Source organism: Poecilia mexicana, unplaced genomic scaffold (genome assembly GCF_051168715.1).
Source record: "Poecilia mexicana isolate PSO_F unplaced genomic scaffold, ASM5116871v1 scaffold_8, whole genome shotgun sequence".
NCBI lineage: Eukaryota > Metazoa > Chordata > Actinopteri > Cyprinodontiformes > Poeciliidae > Poecilia > Poecilia mexicana.
Window position 1 is genome coordinate 21,329,060 of NW_028263377.1, and position 21,628 is coordinate 21,350,687.

At 39.1% G+C, this 21,628-nt stretch overlaps 1 protein-coding gene across 1 annotated transcript in view; it reads left to right on the forward strand.

The window, feature by feature from the left end:
- stat5a (signal transducer and activator of transcription 5a) overlaps positions 1-21,628 on the forward strand; it is a 59,010-nt gene that overhangs the window by 26,905 nt on the left and 10,477 nt on the right. Inside the window, exons 2-10 of the mRNA XM_015009340.2 lie at positions 11,777-11,920; positions 12,018-12,174; positions 13,964-14,053; positions 14,849-15,023; positions 16,167-16,297; positions 16,502-16,653; positions 17,025-17,180; positions 20,031-20,210; positions 20,859-20,946. Of these exons, the coding sequence (XP_014864826.1) occupies positions 11,790-11,920; positions 12,018-12,174; positions 13,964-14,053; positions 14,849-15,023; positions 16,167-16,297; positions 16,502-16,653; positions 17,025-17,180; positions 20,031-20,210; positions 20,859-20,946 (1,260 nt within the window). The 5' untranslated portion in view covers positions 11,777-11,789. The remainder of the gene's footprint in view (positions 1-11,776; positions 11,921-12,017; positions 12,175-13,963; positions 14,054-14,848; positions 15,024-16,166; positions 16,298-16,501; positions 16,654-17,024; positions 17,181-20,030; positions 20,211-20,858; positions 20,947-21,628) is intronic.

Consider the following 21,628-nt stretch of genomic DNA (forward strand, 5'->3'; position numbering starts at 1 on the left):
AAAAATATATTTTCTTCATCAAACAGAACGTTTCGTTTTCACTTTATTTTTGTAGGACGTAAACCCTATTAAAGTTGGAGAACATATTTAATGATTTACTATCCTTTTTTTTTTTACATCACATAAACCTGGATATTACAGAGATTTTGAGATATACAGTCGTTTTTATCAGCTGACTGCTTCTAGTGTAACCAGTTCTTTAACTCAGAGCAGACAGCTGACACATTAAAAGGCTGATTCTTTTTGGTATTTGACCTCTTTTCTTCGGTTATATCTCTGTCCCAGCCTTCAATGACTCACACTTGAAGGCTATCTTATCTACAAAGGTCACCTGTCTTTAGGAAAACCCTCTGCAATCAGAAGTCGTCTGAATTTAGTAAGCAGTTATTGGTTTTATATCTTTGAGTCGGTACAACAAGCCTCTGCAGCTGCTTGAGAATGGATTTTAGATTAGTTTGTTTTTCACTCTTGCATAATCCAAGTTGGGATACAACTCTCTTACTTTGTCATCCAGTGAGTCCCTTGCTCATAAATATGTCATGGTTTTGCGCATTGGCTCCAAGAAAATTCAAATAAGTTGTTCCTTGCATCGTTGCCAGTATTGTGAGGATGGAATGAGGAATATTGGCTTTAACCCGAAGTCCATAAATATAACACTTTGCACAAGAGAAAGAGGGGGGGAGAACCATGAAGTCGAGTTGAATTTCTTTTGATTTTCCTTTGATTGTCATTTCATGAAGTGAGTGAAATGAGCTCCGTGTGTTATGAGGATAATGGATAGGTACAGCAGCAGCGTATGTTGTTGGTGTGTGAGAGACGAGGAGAAAAATGATAGCAGAATAAAGGGAAAAAGTTACTGGCAGAACCGTGTGCAGGTAATTCATACTGGACAACGAGAAATATGTTTTGGTGTGAGAATGTGTTTGAAGTAGCTGCCAAGGTTATTTTCATTCTTTTGCAAAAGGAAGGCTGTAAAAGATAAAAGAGATTGTTGGAGTTCTTTTATGGGCCAGCCAAAGTAAAAGGTGAGGTAATCTTATTTGCATGTCTGCTTTTAACTTTTCTAGATTTGCCTCAGACTTGGTGGGCGCCTGGAGGGGGCCTGAAAGAGGTGCAGTGATGATTTAAGTGTTTTAGATAAGAACTGCTCATGTTTTGACTGAAGATCTTTTTTTCACGTTCAGAAATACTGATTTCCTGCAAGTAGTGTCTTATTGGAGCATTGGTAAATTCCACCAGCATAGTACTTTTACAACATGTACACAACACCATAACATGTAATTGCTTCAAAGTTATGTAAGATTAAAAAAAAAAAACTGCGCAGTCAAAAGCAATAAGCAGCTCCTTGACATAAATACTGAAGCTTGAACTTGTCACTAGCCACATTATTTAATGCATTATTTGCTGCAGTTAAAGCAGGACTTTTGTCTTCATTTCTGACATATCCATTTCCGATCTCCTACTCCTCTAAGACAGTGGAATGATGAAGTGAATCATTTGCTCCGATAATAACTCTGTCAGTAGATCAGGAGGCTTTTTCACTCATTAAGCACCATTGCTCTTGAAAATTGAGCTAATTGTCCTTTTGGTTTGGTTACGGGAAGAAAAACACATTAGCAATCATCAATTTCAGGCTCACTAATTGCTTTAACTGCCTCAGTAAACCTTTTTCTGCTGCTTTTTGATGCAGCTGTAGAAATAATTGTCAGTGCTGTGGCCTAAGAAGAATATGCTTCTGTCTTTATTGATCAGTTTACTCAAATGAATCTATTATTATTATTCCAGGTAAAATATTGAAAGGAATGTTTATCGTAATGCAATTGATAATTGTCTCCCTTTCTCCTCTAATGTATCTATGGTTATCATATAGGCCACCACTAATGTTCTCCATTGGTATATAACAAGCTAACTTTTTGGAAATTCACACTAAACTCATTCCGAACTTCTGCAATTAATAAATAACATGAACAGAACCTGCCTGACAACCTGAAGGTGAACGATCAACAACACTGTAGAATATAACTCCATCTGAAGACATTCAGCGACAGATGAACGAAGCTTTTGACATCTGCCGAATCTGCCTCAGAGAGGTTTCACTCCAACGAACCACAACGAGAGCCATTGTCCACAAACGTACGAAAACATGCAACAGCGGTGGACGTTTCCCAGGAGGGCTCAGTCTGTCGACCGCATTAACGACTCGTCCAGGATGTTATAAAAGTAACAAGAACAACATCTAAAAAGAAGATCTCTGAGGACCTAACTTGGCTTAGTTAAAGTCGGTGTTCGTGGTTGAATATTAACTCAGACACTGGGCATAGATTCCATCTTTAGGGTGAAGCTTCAAGTCCACCATCAACGACCGAAAAGAACACAAAGGCCCATGCAGCACACGCCAAAAGAAGCAAAAGTACCGTATTTTCCGTACTATAAGGCGCACCTAAAAACCTTCAATTTCCTCAAAAGCCGACAGTGCGCCTTATAATCCGGTGCGCCTTATATATGGACCAATATTGAGCCACAACAGGTCTAGCAACGGACCTTACCACAGGGGCCGCATTTCATTGGCTAATGCCCATTTTACGTCACAGCGCAGCTACCACGTGCGTGACCGTCTCACAAACACAAGCTACAGTACTAAACACATGCTAATGTACATTGTGGACCATCAAAACCATGAATGCCGACTTACCCAGCCTTGCAAGAACAATAGGCATCAGTGATCTTGTCCACAGCTATATGCTGAGGGTGTGAGGATCTGCTGTTTTCCTCATCTGTCGGTAGCTTTTAGCTGTGACGCGCACAATGTTAGAGGCATCCCGTGGCTCAAACACCTTGATGTCGTCCAAAAAAGATGACATGAACTTGTTGGCTCCCCTGTCCATTGTCGTGGCTGATATTTTGTGAAAATCCGGCAGAAATGCTACGCTAATTAACTCAGATCGAAATGAAAGACCTCATGTTTACACAGACATGCAGTAAGCTGCTTACGTAGTTGGTCCACTACGGTTCTTTTTCCCCGTAGAAGAAGAAATGCGCGGTGCATGCTGGGATAGTTGTCAGAACGTTGGTTTGTTAATAAAGTTTGATAATACATTTAAAGCCAGGGGGGGAGGGGCAGGGGAAGAGAGACAGAGACTCTCTGCAGCATGTCGGTTGGTCTGTGTTACCCAGAAAGCAGTTGGGCATAATATCGCAACACCAACACCGTGAGTGAAACAACAACTGGGCCAGCCTACTATATAAAGTACTCGGGGACCAGTTCTTTATAAATGTGGATGTGTAATAATAGAGTATGACGCGTCTATTCTATGCGCCTTATAATGCGGTGCGCCTAATATATGAAAAAAGTCCTGAAATAGGCCATTCCGTGAAGGTGCGCCTTATAATCCCGTGCGCCTTATAGTGCGGAAAATACGGTACCTAATAGTGTATTTTTCTGGGACTGCTTTATTATAAGACCTGCGTGGCCTGCCATTACTAATACATCAATTCAATTTGACTGTTAAGTCACTTTGCTAGATTATGAAGCAAGGTGGCGATATAAAATAGAGCAGTGACTCTGGATTTTCTGAGTTAACTAAATGAAGGTTGTACTGTGGCTTAGCATTAAGATTTTGCATGACCTTAAACTGTTCATGCTGAGAAAAAGAAGAAAGAAAAGAAAATCCAGCAATGTGGCTGAAAGAAAATATTTCTGCAAAAACTTCTTGTTAGTTGTGATCACAAATGTTTGATGGTTGTTGTTGCTGCCAAGGATGGCCAATCTGTTACTGAGAAAACAGTAATAAAAATTAATTAAAAAAAAATTGTTTCCCTTGCTAAATTGAGTTATTATATGTCTAAACATTTCCCTATAATAGGAAGATTTTAAATTTGACACAAAAGCAAAAACAGAGGGGGTTGAATACTTTTTGATGACCCCGCGCTACCAAACTGGAAATAGTTCAACTCACATGAAATACTGCTTACTTTTTTATTATAAGACGCATTTTGACCCTTACAAATTTTTGAGACAAGTGTGATTTAAAAGAAACAATATTGTTTTATCAGAAGTGCCGTTTTCACAGTAACAGAGTTAACTGAAATGGGGTCACAGATGTGGTTAAAAGAACAAATCCAAAGGCCCAGACAGAAAAATAAAGATGCTCGTCTGGGGTTTTCTATCAGCATATGGTTTCCCGATGTTCTGTCTCTTTGGAGTCCAGGCAGGAATGAGGGCTGGCTCAGTCACGATGACCCTAAATTTCAAAGTCCGAATCTCTTTTTTTTTGTCTTTCGACTTTCTGTCTGGTTGTAGTTTAGATAGCGCAGCTCCCTCAAATCGTTATGGCTTCTTGTGTGTGACACAAGTTCAGTTGTTGCAGCAACAAAAAAACAGGTTGGTGTAGCTAGAAACCTAAACCTGGTAATAATGCTTTACGGTCTGTCAAAACACATTTCTAAAGAGAAAATGAAGATTCCAGTTGACATTTCAGTTGAAATTCTGTGTTTTAAAACATCCATGTGCATGGATAAACGTTTTGCTTTGTGGTGAAAAATGAAATATGTCCAGCAGGATGCCTGGCCATGCCTCTGGCTGTGTGTCTGCCTTACGCAGATGAACTGTTGCTATTAATTCGGTGTACTCCTCGTTTTTCTTCACGCCTTCCATAATTATCAGTCACAGCCATTAGCAGTGAGTTCTCCGTTAAAGAAAATAACTTTTTCGCGACCTGTCCTCTCAGCCACTGGCCAGTCATGACCTGTGGCAACATATTAAGCTTCTGTAAATTTCTTCCTGTCCAAAGAAGTGATTTATTTCCACTGTCACCAAATGCCTGCTCCGGAGAGGAATTACTCAATCAGCAACTTTCTATAGTCGGCTAGGCAATCTAGAAATACTTTCCACTAATTACAACTGAATGTCTGAATGTGAGTCAACTGATGTACATTGAATTAAATTGAATTTGAATGCATGTCATTGGTTCTGAACCTGGGTTTCTGATTTCATTGTATCTTAATTACATTAATGAATGGGAATTTAATATGGACTACACATTTTTCCATATAATAAGAATTAGTACTATTAAAAAAAAAAAAAAGGTTTGCCAGTATTTTTTCAAATAAGTATGGGTTAAGGGTTACAGCTTTTTATACTAAGATAAGCAAGGTTATCTCTCCAGAAAGTTCTCAGTAGCCGTTAGTAGTTCATCTTAGAGTTCAACTCTAAGATGAACTCTAGTTCATCTTAGAGTTGAAAATGAAAATCAACACAGGAGTTTTATGATGCTGATGTCACATGTAGGAGGGAGAAGACCGTAGGTAAGTGTGAGTGATTTAACACAGGCCTTTTAAAGGACACAACATTTGAGTGAATCAGTAAATAAATAAGTCTGGCAGCTCATTAAAACTCACCTAAAGATGTGGACATCCTTCGTTGAGGTGCACCACCCCACAGCCCCATCAAATCCTCCATCGGTGGAGACAAGACGCAACACAAGACACTATTAACTTGCAATACAACGTTTGTAAGGTCATGGGAAATCATATTCTTTGTGTAATGCAGTTCACACGTTTATCTACCTTGTATTAAACTACTCCAAATATATATATATATATATATATATATATATATATATATATATATATATATATATATATACATTTACTAGTATCTTGTGAATCCAGAAATATTTGAAGTAATTGTAATCATTCTTGAGTTCCACATATAAGCACATAAAATGTCTCTAGTAATTGCTCAGAACTGCTTTGTTTCATTCTTTTAAAATAAGACAGTCTTCAGTCCCCATCTCTAGCATCGCTGTGGCTTCTGCTGTTTTCCCACAAACGTCTTTTTAATTGCTGCATCTTTTGAATTCCTGTCTAATAACACTTCGATGAATTTGCCTGATGAAGCGTTAGCTTTTGAAAAGAATTTCTGCTTTTCATAAATTATTTTAGCTTATCGTCAAGACATGGAGAACTGAAATAAAGAGAAATCCATTCACTGGACTTTCCCTTTCACCCTTTTTTTAACCTCCCCAGGCCTTTTGTTGAAGCTCTCTTCCCTGTGAGAAATAGACAGCTTCCTCAGAAGCACCCAGGGTTGACTCACTTCCTCCATTTGGTCTCTCTATCTCTTCTGTCTCTCTTTCTCTACTTGTCTGTCTCTTTCATTCTCTCACTTTCTGTCTGTCTCAGGTTAGTGGCGCTCCTCTTTAGCGTTTCCTGCTGTTACATAGTAGCGCAAACCTGAAGGTAAGATTTTTTTTTTTTTTTCCTCTAAATCCATGCCACATTGCAGAAGTTATCTTGTACTTGTGAGAAGGGGAAAAAAAATGCCTCGTGTTCATTTCAAGGTATTTGAAAATAGTGAAGCTTTTGCTGGGAAAGATGTTACTTTCCAGTTAGAGGTGAGAATGGAAGTGTTTGTGGTGAGCAGTCCCAGTAGCCTGCACCTCTAACAGCTGTTAAGGTGACAGGCAGACTTGTGAAGCAGCACAACAAAACTTTTTAGCTTCAGCTCCCCGCAGTGCTTTGTGGGCATATGTGTGTGTGATGCAAGGATGGTGCAGAAACAAAGCTACACACAGTGGGTGTCACAGAAAGAGCTGGTAGAAAGGTTTTCTGCTCTTCCTGTTGGGTTCTTCCTCCAATCAGCTGATAGCTCATGTGCTGATGCTCGCCGCTGATTCCATTGCAGATAAAATGTCTATGTCGCACATTTGAATTTCACTTATTTTCTCTTTTTGGGATTGAGTTAAAAACCAAGTTTTACCACTTGGTTTTCATTCATTTGAACAATTGAGAGAGAGAGAGAGAGAGAGAGAACAGACGTTACGGTTAACAGGAGCAACTCTGTAGTGAAATGAAAGAGTATTTGCTCCCTTACAGATTTGTTTTCACAGTTACGGGTAACAGATTTGCAAGCAGATTTTGTGATCAGACAAAGATAACACGAGTAAACGCAAAATACAGTTGACAGTTGTTTCACTTATTGAAGAAATAAAAAAAGTGAAATATGTTGCTCCTTACGTCACTAGAGAGGAACTATGTAAGGTCTCCAAGCATCTCAACTGGTTTTCAAACATCTCAGTCAAGTTCTGTATGTGTCCTTGGAGTCATTTTGGTGCGTCAGACATTTCTGGTAAGGATCACCACTGTCCTAAAGTCTTAGAAATAGCCAGGTAAAGCTTTTTGGACTCATGTGTGAATGACTTTGTATCTCAATTGTTCTTGAATTTCTTTAGATCAAGGGCATAGTGTGTTGCTTTTTTTTAAAGATTATAGCCCTACCTCATGTTGTTCGACTTTTCTGCTTCATTAGTGTCATTAAGAAAAAAGAAGGATAAACCAACCAACTATTATGCAATTCATAAAAAAACATATTAAGAGGTGAGCTTCATATATGAATCCTGAATACTTCAACAGCTCAGAGAAATTAACCTTTAGTTAAAGTCTTTCATCAATACATTCAAGGTGATACAAATGCAAAGATTTGATCAATGCTAGAACTGTCGCCTAAGGATGTGCAGTGACTTATAGGTCACTGTACATCCTTGAAACTTGAAATACATTTTCTGTAATTCTTTTATCTTAGATTGAATAATGTAGATAAAAACACCAAACTAGAGACAGCGATATACTTATCTAAAAAAAAGTTAAAATCTTGTATTCATCTTTAAGAAATGTTGATGTTTAACAATCATCCAGCCCCTTTTGTTAGCTTCTATAAAATAATTGTAACTAAAGTTGCACATCTCTAAAGCAATTATGAAAAAAAAATAATAATATTGGAGACCAGGATGAGGAGGAGCCAAATTTAAACTGAGGAGGTTGAAACTCCAAAGCTCACTGTTACAGATCTGCAGCAAAGCATGCCACCTTAGGGTCACCAGATCTCCATAACAACCGTCTATTTTAAGGCTTTTGTGCACATCTTTACCAGGGTTATCAATAATTGTGGAGGGTGCTTTGAATTGCCCTTAGTAGAAATTGATTAGCACATATAATAGGCCCAACTCCCATTGGAGGGGTAAATTGCGAAACACCTCACATCTTTCGAAAGGTCACGAAATGAAGAACAGATTTTTGAGTTTTATATTAAATTAATTTATTTTCCAGCTGCCTAATAACTCATTCGACATATGACAGAAAGTCATGTGTTGAAGTCATGAGATGTTCTTTGCAGAACAAAGTTGTTTTGTTATCAGCAGTAAAGCAGTATTTTTTTTTTCCAGGCATTATTAGCAACCATGTGCAACGTTTTTCGTAACCAATCTCTTGATTATTGACTTATTTGAGTCCTTAAAAATAATTGTGTTTAAGGAAGAAGAAAGTTACAAAAGCTACCAAGGAGTGTATAAATGGAAGTTAAGATTTCGGAAATAAGCTGCTGAGAAACAAAAGTGAAAGAGACGTGCGAAAGGCACAGTCTCATATCGCCGGGGAGGGCGAACTTCCCTTTTTGTCTGGTTGTTGTGTTATAGTAAAGAAGCTCTGTGTAGGTCTCTTTGTGTGAATCAGGCATGCACAGATACACAAAAGATGCACACATTGTCAAGCAGAACCACTGACACCACAAACACCTACAAATACACTCATGCACACACAAACATGACAAATGTACACCACAAACTTCCCGCATACTCATTTCTCTTTGCCTTTTACTGACAGTGACTGAGCCACTTTTGAGAAAGCTGAGTGGGTGTGTTGACTGGAAACAAGTGGCATTGACCCAACACAACAGATTTAAACCTAAGGATAACCGAAGAACACGTTTAAGCCTCGTTCAGAGTGAAAGTAGGCGTCCCGCAGAGATTATCAGGAGCTTGCTGCCATGGTTTAAGATGGAAAAACAAGCAACACATTTGAGGAAGTTGTTGCTCCTCAGGAAGTTTTGTCATCCTCTTTGGAACTTTAGTCAAATCTCCATGAATACAGTTTTGGAGATTCTTCATTTTTAAGTCTGTGCTCTTTTAACATTTTTATGTGCAAATCAGAGAATCGCTAACTCTAGTTTGGACACGGTTGCCAATCTGGCATGGTCTCAGTCCCACTTCATGCAACCAGTCAAGTGCTTCACTAGTTGCATCAAGTGTACTTCAGATTTAACACCTTAAATGTGTGGTAATTTGTTGCTTGTTAAAAATACAGCTTTGCTGCATGTCACCAGATTTCTGGGAGGCAAGTGGCCAAGAATCCTCAGTTGACTGGAAAAGACTTGATAGCAGCTTTCATGTTGCATAGCAAGGCTCATATTTAGTACTGAAGACCAATAACATGACAGTGATCTCAAGAATGCCTCCAGGCACTTACTTTTGACTTCTGAAGAAGTCTTTGACTAAAGGGAAGAAGTTGCGCTAGACTTTGTCATGTCCATCATTGTTACTGACGTGAAACCCCCCCCCCCAGTCATAATCTATTTTTACCCGTCAATTTTTAAAATGATAATGACATGTCATCACACATGAAGCAGATGAATATATATGTTTTTCTCCACAGTAACAAAAACTGTGACCCTAGTAACTGCATATAAACAGTAAAATCAAACGATTGCACTTAAATTTTAAACGATTCACCTGTTGCAGCCTGAAATTTAAGTCTCAAACTTTCCTCCTGGTCTGCATGGACCTGAATTGCACACCCGCCAGTGTGCAATCAAATGTTTCTGTATCTTGATGTTGATCTAGAGCAAAGTCGGTCCTGGAGGGCCGGCATCCTGCATGTTTTAGTTCTCTCCCTGGTGGTAGTAACAACCTTTTCAGCATGCCAATGTTCTCCTTAGGTCTCTAACGAGCCATCATTTGATCCAGGTGCGTTAAACCAGGGAGAGAACTAAAACATGCAGGATGCCGGCCCTCCAGGACCGACTTTGGACACCCCTGATCTAGAGGATGAATCCGCAGTCTGCTGTCTCACCAGAGACTGGAATTACAAGCACCACTTCAGCTGAAATTTTGAAATCAGAGAACATTTCTCCAATTGAAGCTATCAGACTCTCTGAATAGGGGCTTCCTGGTCCTGCAAGCTTTCGCTTCAGCTGGAGGAAATTCTGCAGCAGGGGTTCAGCTGCAACAGACACACTTCAAATAGCTCCCAAATAATTCAGGCCAGAGATATTTTTTTTTTCTTTGACTGATTTAGTTACCTCTACGATGTACTATTGAAAATGTCTGCTGATATGCACCAAGTGGTCAGGTGTGTGAGTTGTAATCTCCTCTTCATCAACTCCTTTGTGGTTCGGGTATTATTTGAGATTTTTAGATGCTAATGCTCTAAAAAAAATAATACCTTGTTGCCAAGGTTATTCATCATGATAACTATCCAAAAGTAAAAATTAAAAGCGATAGGGAAGCAGAGGGAATAGTTGCCTAAACATGCAACACCTCAGCCCAAAAAAATAAAAAATAAACAAAAGTTTACAAATGAAACAAATCAGAACTAAAGTAACAGGGATACTCCGACATGTTGCCACCATGAGTGGCACAATTTGTGTGAAGCGTCTTTACCATACTTCGTACTGCGTGATGGATATACTGAATCAGTGTCTGCTGATTTGTGACTCTTTGTCAATATTTTCAAATTTCTTAGCCAAACTAAGGTTTCAAAGATATTTTAAAATTTTGAGATTGAATATTAGAATTTTTACTCCACGGTCTATAAGCATCTCTTTCTTTGTAAATAATTAGTAACACACTCCTGAGTTGTGAATCTTTTGGCGGCATTTATCAATATGGATAAGAACAAACTCACATATTTTCTTGGTTTTTTTTTGTATTTTTTGCTGTATTTTGACATTTTCCCCAGGTTAAAGAGTGAGGAAATGCTTAATTTGTTTAAAACAACAAAGTTTAATGTTCTGTGACAGTAACTCTAAAGATAAAGTTTAACTGAGCGTGGGAGCAGCCAGGCTTGAAATAAGAGAAATAAGCTCATGCACTACAACCCTGTACTTTTCTGAATATATCCTGTGGATTTGAATGGTGAAACTCAAAAAGTCCAATTATTATTATTATTTTCCTCTCAGCACCGGGGAACAGGAACAGCATTCATCAACACCAAGCTATGTGTTGATGATGTTTACTGCTGCTTGCCCTTTTCGTGCTGCATCTTGAAGTCATAGGTACATGTAATTAGAAGCTATTCAAAAACCGGGTTACAGTGAAATCCGTGACTTCGTCCATAGATTGCACTCCAACAGGTGGTGCCTCTTGTGCATCCCTCCAGAATTATATTGGTTGGTAGACAATGTTTCATCCGGACAACAACAGATCACAGTATGGAAATTGTAGCTGCAGTTTCAGAATGTGGAGCGCAGTGGACTGGATCAGTAGGTCCCTAATAGCCTCAGCACATCTAAATGCATTTAGGCCAAAAGGCCATTCAGTCCCATTCGCGTCATCAGAAAGATTTTTTATAAGTTTTATAATCTTGACATATTGTAAAGCTAACTGTGTAGCCTTACAGTGTATCATTTTAAAGCCTTACTCAGTGCTGTCTAAGTTATGTGTTGTGGTCTAAAACATGACTGCAAAGCATTGGAAATTTCTGTTTGTTTCAGAAAACAAATTGGTTGTATTAATGTACAGACATGCCACTCTTTATTGCAAAAGTGTCAGAGAAAGTAGAAATCCAACATCGGTTGCTTATTGTGCCGACTTCTTCAGGAGTCATTCACAGTTATCTCTGCAAATTGTCAAACACAATTAGACGGTGTTTAGACAATCTGCTTTGTTTGACCCCAGCTTTGAGCTTTGTCATTGACTGTGCTAATTAGCTGATTCCTTTGCAGCTTCAGGGTGTTGATGATGGCAGTGTGGATCCAGGCCCAGCAGCTTCAGGGAGATGCTCTTCACCAGATGCAGTCACTGTACGGCCAGCACTTCCCCATTGAAGTGCGCCATTATCTATCCCAGTGGATAGAAAGCCAGCTCTGGTGAGTTTTGTTTCCATTCAAGGCTGCAGGAGTCTCGGTGCATGCACATGAATTTCACTTTTTTTTTTTTTTTACGTGCACGTATGTGTGTTTCTAGGGATGCTATAGACCTGGAGAACCCACAGGAGGAGTTCAAGGCTAAACGCCTCTTGGACAGTCTGATACAAGAGCTGCAAAACAAGGCTGAGCACCAGGTTGGAGAAGATGGCTTCCTTCTTAAAATCAAACTGGGTCACTACGCTAACCAACTCAAGGTAATTTCAGTTTTTATTTTTGTTTGTCTATTGAGTCACGCCTATTGTTTTTATACTTTAAAAGAACCCGGAGTTTTTATATATTTTGGTGTCAAATATCATCTGGGTTTTCTGGAGGTCTTGTCAAAGGTTGTCATTTGTTTTTTTTTATATTGCACTACTTGACACTTTTGCTTGTGTTTGTTTAGTCAGTTACCCCTGACATGTAAACCATTTAGGCATAAAAAAAGACTCTTAAACTCAATTAATGATGATTTGTGTCTACACATTAACATGCAACTTACCAAAGGAGAGGTTTTAAGTTGGGTTTTATTGTGACTCATAAAATAGTGTTGTGGCATCAACACGATTCTGCAAGAAGTGTGAGCTGAAAACATGACATCAAATAATGATCAGCTGGAGGATACAGATTTTCTGTGAGGTCTTTGCTAAAATGTCTCCCTATTTTTATTTTTTAAAATGTGTCTTTCAGTTCTGAGCATCTTCTTTTAACATTTTTAGACTTGTACATTCTTCTTCTTCTTCCTCTGCTGGTTCTCTTTCTCAAAGAAAAGATATGGCTAAACATTACTTTCAAAAGTTCAAGGAAAGTTCCTTGATGCAAGTTTAAAAAGCACAAAAACACAGACTGGATAGAACTTTTGTGCAGACGTGTACATGATAATAGATGTCGATATTAGCCATGGAAGCTCAGTGAGGTTTCTTAACGACAAATAAACTGCACAAATATAGTTATACTTTCTACAGAGACAGTTAACAAAAGCCTTAGACGCTGAAGACCGCTGATTCTGCCTTGTTGTACCGTAATGGATCAGACAACAAATTTGTCACACTTCCAGCATAACTTTCATCCTCATCATCATCATCATCTTGACTTTCATCAGTACAAGTCAGCCTATGCAGGTATTATAATTCAAAAATAGGAAAGATGGGCAAAGTTTTAGGTTCCTAGTTGTTTATTTTATTTAGCTGAATGGATAGATGTCTTCTTCTAAACGCTTTTTAACTGTAATTATAACTTAGATGTGTAATTATAACTTACATACATACATATATATATATATATATATATATATATATATATATGTATATATATATATAATATTTACTATTATTATTTCCATTTTAAAATTGTTTAGGTAATGGAAATATATGTGACCTCCTTTGAGTAAAAAAAAAAAAAAATAGCATCAAGGTGCCAGGTTATGTTTTCGGCAAAATATTAGAGTTGCTTACAATGAAACAGGATAGATGTTTAGAAGGCACAAGTGTTCAGCTCAGTTTCCTTCCTTGTAGTGGTTCTTAGAAAGAGCACACAACACGGCGAGTGTTTTGAGAACAGGTTGTATCCGCATGGAGGAAAACAAGAGAGCAGCCCAAGTCAGCTACGGTAACCAACCAACACTGCTATTTACGATCAAACTCCCTGCTCACAGAAATATTCCTGTGACTAGCTTCCTCCTTAAGCCTGAAGCCTGGCATGGAAATACAGATGGAATAACTTATTAACCCTGACGCTGGGCTCATGTTTAATACAGTAGATTTGAATCTGTTTACTTTTAGATGTTTATTTTAAGTAAAAAAAAAAAAAAAAAGCAATTTCACAAATTATTCATCAGCATGAAAGTATCACAGCATCCTTCTTATCTTTATGGAAAGTTGTGATTTCCGTCGCTGAGGTGTGCTAATTGATTTTAGCATGTCTCCAGCATTCACTTCAGATCTTAACAGGCTTCTCTGATGCTACTAAATTGGTCTTAACATGGTTCATGCTCTCCTTTTCTTTCAGAGCACGTATGACCGCTGTCCTCTGGAGCTGGTTCGGTGTATCAAACATATCCTCTACACAGAGCAGAGGCTCATCAGAGAGGCTACAAATGTAAGTTTGATGCAGATGGCATTTGCCGTGTGTCGCCTGCACACTCACGCACACGCACGCAAACACACCTCCATCCGACGATAACGACAAATCCTAGACCGAGTCTGACATTACTGAGTGAAGCCTAAATTACATGATGGTCCAGAAATTGGGTAGCTGGATATCTGCTCTCATTTTTCCGCTGTTTGTCCACCAAATGTCAGCCCGTTTATTACATTGTTGTAAAAGTGATTCATTAGCACATTAGCGTCTGTTCAGTTTTACGGCTGACTCTTCCCTTTTAAATTTCTCCACTTTAATGCCATACGAAGTGCTGCCTTTTTTTCAGTATACACAATGGCCCTGAGTTCTAAAACCCTGAAACCAGCAGTGCGTGAAACATCTGACTCCCACTAAGTCCTGCTCTGAATTGATTTTCAGTCACAACATGTTTTTTTCTATTTGCGAAATTGACTTTGACCGAATTAATTTCATGCTGTTTAGCCTGAACCTTCATGGCACCATGATGCACTCACAGTCTGCCAGCAAGCACACATGCATTTTTTTTTTTTTCCATCTCGGTTTTCTGTGTTTCCACAGTATTTTTGCTTTTAGTCGCCATGTGGGGAGTTTGTCGTCAAATACACTAACAGCAACATAGAGCAGTCAGCATCCCACCCTGAGGCCTCTAAAATAACAGCTCACCAGTGGCTACCCATTTGTATTAACAATCCTAATAAACCACCCAGTCTTCCACGTGGACAGCTATTTGTCTTTCTCATTCCTCCGTCTCTACGTTTTCCACGTTTTATTTAGTCAAGCTCTCCGGTGGGTGGGATGATGGACAGCATGTCTCAGAAGTACCAGCAGATCAACCAAGCCTTTGAGGAGCTTCGCCTGCTCACACAAGACACTGAGAATGACCTGCGCAAGCTCCAGCACAACCAGGAGTACTTTATCATCCAGTACCAAGAAAGCCTTCGCATCCAGGGTGAGACCGGAGGGCACGCACGTCAATCTTGTTGTTGCTCTAAATTGATTATTTGACTTACAGACATTTGCAATGAGCAGCTACAGGTTGGGTAATTAGTAAAGGAATCTATAAAGGTGAAACATGTTTAGGCGCCACGGTGTGTGGCTTTTGTAAACATTTGGTTAAGTGAATTGCGTCCTGTTTTGGTGCCTTTGGTTTACCAAAATTGGTTCCGTTTGCTAAATGCCAGGATGCATTTGCTCAAAATCAGCAGCAGTGTGCATGCACAGAGATTCCTATGCATTTAAACAAGATGGAAAACCCCAGATGACGATGTCACGTTTTGGTAAGCAACTGTCACACTAGTGGCCTTCATTTCAAAATAACCAGACAGGAAATGGGAAAAGAGAGAGAAAGGAGGTAGATATGTAGCAAAGGTCCTGAGCTCTTAAATGGAAACTGCCAACTGCTTCAGCAAAGACTAATGGCCTCCGTATGTGGGGCACCTGGTCTGCTGCTGCACCAAGTCCAGCTAAAGCAAGTCCTGGACCAACATGGCTTGAAAGGCCGCTCAGAAGCCATTCCTCTAGAAGCCACTTACTCATTCAGTTTGCAAATTCAGTCACGTTTCCTGTTGTCTGATAAAAGTGAAGTTTGTTATCAGTAATAACCATTTTTATTGTACATCTGAAGGAAAAAGCGATGATGTTTGCTGCCTGAGAATAGTGCCACAACTGTGAAGGACTGTTGGGCACTTCGATAATCAGATAAAATAATCAGCAAATAATTGAATTAAATAGAATGTATGTATGTAAGCAAAACATATATATCATTAACTTAACCTTTTTGGAAATAGATCTACTTTCCATAATCCTAAATTTGATAAAGATTGGAAACATTAAGGTTTTATAATCCCAGACAGTGAGGGGGGTAAAAAAAAAAAAGAAAAATTTTTCATAACATATTTCATAACGGCTTTTTGTTTTTCTAGAAGAGTCAGCACACAATGGAAGTTTTTAAAGTCTGTACTACCCTAAAGGGATTTCTTTTGAGTTAACTATTATGGCCCAGAGGGTAAAACATATTCAGTATTTGCACAAGTTAAAGACTTTCTACCTCCTCTGTTTTGGTCAGTCTTTAACTTGTCCACACCCTCTGTAGCTCAGCTGTCCAGCCTTGCCACTCTGCCCCCTTCTGACCGGCAGCTACGTGAGCCTGCCCTTCTCAGCAAGAGAGCTACTGTGGAGGCATGGCTGACAAGAGAAGCCAACACACTACAGAAATACCGCCTGGTGAGAAACCTCAGCAGAAACACTTCATATTGTTTGTTTTGGTTACACATTTGCAAAGCATATGATTTTGATTTTTTATTTTCATTTTTTTTTTTTTTTTTTTTGCATCAAATGCTACTAAATTTCAGTGCTCGCACTCCATCACTGTGAGCACTAAAATCGTATTGTGATAGTTTGCGCTTGTTTTGACCGTTTTCTGTGCAGGACCTGGCAGAGAAGCACCAGAAAACACTGCAGCTGTTGCGAAAGCAGCAGACAATCATTCTGGATGACGAGTTGATCCAGTGGAAGAGACGGCAACAGCTGGCAGGCAATGGGGGCCCGCCGGAGGGGGGCTTGGACATCCTTCAGTCCTGGTGGGTTTTTTTTTTTCCATCTCCTGTTGAGAACACAGCCACTAGAACTCCTCACACAGCATGAAATTATGGGTTTATTAGGCTCCAGCGGGCTTCTTGTGGGTTTATCTGAAGCTTTTAATAAGAGAAATACACAAGGATATAAAGTGCACATACACACACTGCTATTTCCTACTCACTGCCTTTGGGATCTTTGTTGTTCTTATTGTTTACTTACTCTTTATTTTATGCTGAAAAAGGCTTTTTATATACTCTAAGCTCATTTTATTAAGCAGCATTTAAGCACATCTTTCTGTTGTGATTTAAAAAAATATTAATAGACGTATTTCTAATGTGTGGACTTTTTTTTTTGTGGACGTTTTTTATGTCAGGTGTGAGAAGCTCGCTGAGACTATTTGGCAAAACAGGCAGCAGATTCGGAGGGCAGAGCACCTTAGGCAACAGCTGCCCATTCCTGGACCTATCGAAGAGCTGCTCAATGAACTCAACAGCACTATCACGGATATCATCTCAGCTTTGGTCACCAGGTGTGTGCGCTTTTGAACTTCCTCTAAGTATTTGCCCCCATACACGTTTCTTCTGTGATTGCTTTTCTGTCATTTTTTAGCATGCTGACAACAAACAAAGATAATATGAGTAAATACAATAGGGAGATTTTAATTATTTCAATTATTAAGTGGCCCCATCTCATGTAATTGTTCTTCTTTGAAACTAATAGCCAGTTGTTTCACCCTTGGCGGCCATCGAGTGTTTGCCTTTATAGTGTCGTGTTGGAATTTTGGCCCATACTTCTTTACAGATTTTTGTTTTTTTCTTACCCACATTTGAAGTATTATTTTTTACCTATTCTGAGATGGAATTGCATAAACTCTATTTTTAAGGTCACACACTGAAATAGTGTGACTTTTTTTTTTCTCAGCAGAATTAAATTATGCTAAGTTGTTCAGGCTGCAGATCTCTACCATCAGTATGTTTCTCTCTGGTCTTGTCAGTTCACAATTAGTTTGTGGAATCATAGAAAAGTCTTGGGGATCATTTAGGGATTTTTTTATTTTTTTTGCAAATGTGAGAAAAGTCCTTGTGGTTTCCTTTTGGTCAGCAGAGGATTTGGCCTTAGAGTTTTTATGTGGAAGCCAATGTTTCCCCAGTTTAGTTTTTCTTAATGTCTTATCCTAAACACCTTAGCTGACCTTAGCTGATTATACTGCTTTAGATGTTGTTCTGGGGTCTTTTATGACCTCCTGGATAAGTCGTCAGTGAGCTCTGGAAACCAGTCCTTGGACGGCCACTCCAAGGAATATTCACCACCGTCCTATGCTTTTTTCCATTTTGTGGAAAATTACAGTCACCGTTGTCTGCTAGAGCCAAGGAAATAATCTTTTCCCTCTTTCCACACGTTGTTTTTCGTCTGTTGTTGAATTAATTTAGCTTGGATATTTGCCTTTTTTATGTCTCTTTTTATTTAGCCTACTTCACGTAATCAATTCTGTTTAATTGATTTCGTGACTCTGCCAGGTTGTGGTTTCCAAAAGTTAAATCCAGCTTTGAAATGTTTCAGCGAAGGAGGTTATTATATTTTCACTTACGGCCAGGTCGGTTTGGACTGGAAGTCATCATTTAAAAACTTCTTTTTCTACTAACACAGGTCTGCTTCTTTGTCTGACATAAAAAAAAAAAACTGGTTTAATGACCTGACATATTTAAGTGTGACAAAAATAGCAAAAAACAGAAGTAATCTGTCATAAGGAAAACAACTTTCCACAGCAATGTAACTGTTTTTTCTTATCATTATACATCGTACGCGAACAGTGTTGCTACAGTCTGAAAGAGTCATCACTGGTCCATTAGAGTAGCTTGAGATAGAGAATGGAAGATGAACCCACCTAAAGAGGTCTACTGAGACATAAGGCAGACATTGTGAAAGAAAGGGCACATGCAACTTGTTTCAGTCCATTATTGTAGTCCCCAAAGGCCCATCTGCCAGGATGCTTTTCGCCTTTCAGCATATCTGAGCAGGAGAACGCTAAAGTTTTTGACAGCACCCTCTCACGCTGCCTCATAAGATAGTCCCCATAGGTACTGATAACACACAGAGAAGTCGTGTCATTGTCACAGCAATTTATAACAGGCTACAGACAAGCCTGTGACCAGACAGTAATGCATTGTTTCTTGGGCAACGTCCTCTTTAGAGTCTCCTAAAGTCTTCTGAGGTTTCACACTGTCAGAAGGAGAGAACTGTGTTCCCAACGCCACTCACCTCAGCTGCACATCGGAAGCCTTTGAGTCTCATAACAGCATCATAATTTTACTCACGCTCCCTCTGGGCCTGCAGGATTATGCTGTTGGTTGTATCGTATTCTGTCTGCCTTTTTGCTTTACGTGTTTGTGTGTTACTACATAAATGAATAATGTTGACGGAAATATTTCAAGAGAATATTTCAACCGAAGCGGTATTTTTAGCGTGACCTACCTTTAATTCTCATTGTTGTGCGCAAGGTCATTTAAAAGCTCGAACCTGCTTAAAGGAAGCTACAATTGTGTTTTATTATTAAATCAGAGATGTTAAGATTCGCCTGCATGACTGAATCAAAGGAGGAGGATTTTTAAAAAACTTATTTAAATAAAATTTGTAAGGAATGAAGATATGCTGGTGGCCATGGATAAACTTTATTATTAGAATTACATTGATAATTGAACTGGGTTTAAAATGAATAATTACAGCTGCCGTGGAAGACATTTTTTTTAAAGAAGCAGTGTTACGTAAAATTGACTTATTTGAGCTTTACGTCATGTTATTCCGTTATTCCGTCATCAAAACATACCTGGAATGTTGCTTTGATTCATTCATGCATGTTTGAAGAATCCTTTAATCTGCTGCGACATCCATTCGAGGAGCTTAAATACTTGGGGGAACCGAGCGCAGCCTTTTCCTCGGCAGTTTCCGATTAGAGTTTTTGCCTCACAGACAACTCTCCACTCAGCTCCTTCAAACTAGTCAGCAGCAATTAGCAAACACTTGGTGGAGCTGCGCATCAGCTGAGTTCATTATATGAGCTACTTCTCAGTGCAAAGCTGGTAAAAACATTGCTAAAAGCTTATTGGAGAAGCATTGTGGGGATGAAGGTAACATAGTTGCTTGATTATGCTATAAAGTGGCACTATATGCCTGAAAAATACATAATACTATAAGAAATAAGAAAAATAAGATTAAACATTCATAGTTTTTAAACATCCAACTAAGTAGAAATATGTTCTAAACTGTATAAAATTTCACTTTAACATGGTGTTAACTGTATTACATACAGGTGACCACATAAATACACACCGGTTAGTTCTGCTTTTACCTCCTTGTGTGACCTTCCGTTCTGTGTTTACAGCACCTTCATCATTGAGAAACAGCCACCCCAGGTTCTGAAGACCCAAACCAAGTTTGCTGCCACAGTACGCCTCCTAGTGGGAGGGAAATTGAACGTGCACATGAACCCTCCACAGGTCAAAGCAACCATAATTAGCGAGCAGCAAGCCAAGGCATTGCTGAAAAATGAAAACACAAGGAAGTAAGTTTACAGCGCTCCTTTTCTCTGTCAATGCAAATTTAAAAAACATTAAAAAAAAAAAAAAAAAAAAAACATTGCTGTGTGTTATTTGGTAATTATAAATCAGAGATAACACAGATCACATGTGGGGTTTCTCGAGGCTACGCAAGGCGCTTCCCACAGAGATCAATAAACGAGAGCTTGTTGAGAATGATATTTCTGTTGAAGCCTCTTTCCACAGCTTAGCACTGAGACATGCCTGGAACCTGAACAGTCGCTCAGAGGAATCTGTGGTGTAGATACAGAATCCATTTTTAGCCTCTTTCACAGTCTCACTCCACATTCATCCTATAACTTAAAGAAATCCTCCACGTCTCCCGGTCAGCTTGGCAGCTAGTGGCCAAAATGAGGAATCAATTAAACAGTTGAATCATCATCTGGTCTGTATCATCTGCTGTAAACAATATGCTCAAAAGACGTTTGTTCACTGGTCCAAAGTAGATACGATGGTCTTGGTGATAGCTACATATTCCAATTATACAGGAAAAACACCATTCTAGGAAGCCGGAGGGGTGGAAGATTAGAAGCAGTGCAATTCTTAGCACGCGAGTCCATCACATTAGCCAGAAGAGTCAATTTACTCACTCCTTAATTGTCTTTTTGTTCCAGTGAGAGCAGTGGAGAAATTCTTAACAATAACTGTGTGATGGAGTACCACCAGACTACAGGCACCCTGAGCGCTCACTTCAGAAACATGGTGAGTTTGGGGGCGCGGGGTCTTTGCTGCCTACAGTGCATCTGGGTAGCATTCACAACGCTGTGGCTGTGGTTGTTACCACAAATCATTTGTTGTTACCACAGCTTACTACTTGTGATAAATTCTGTTGATTGGATTTGATTTGGAGAAACACACACCTGTCTGCATAAAGTCCCACAGCTGTCAGAGCGCAAACACAAAGCATGAGGTCGAAGGAGTCGTTTGGAGACCTCTGAGATCGGATTGTCTTGAGCCACAAATCTGGGTTTGTGCTGCTTTGAAGGTCACCAGAAAGTGAAAACATGTTATTCCAGTTATGCATCTCAAAGAGTTCAATTCTACCCTGCAATCAAATTCTAAAAATGAAGGTTATTTCTTTTAGATATGTTGAATCATAGAATTAAAGTGGAGAAACTAATATATTGATGAAAGGCATGCAAAACAGATCCACTTACATACACAGCTCGTAACCTTCTCAGGTCGGTGTCAGGACACACAGCTGCCCCGCCCTTAACCCACACACCCTACGGTGCCGTGCCCTAACAAGTGAAAACAGTTTTCGTGGAACCAGGTGGATGTACAAAATACTAGGTAGTTCGGTCTATATTAAGACATGCTAAAAATAATCTTGTGTTTACATTTTTTTTTATTTACCTTAAATAAAAAAACTCAACCATATTTA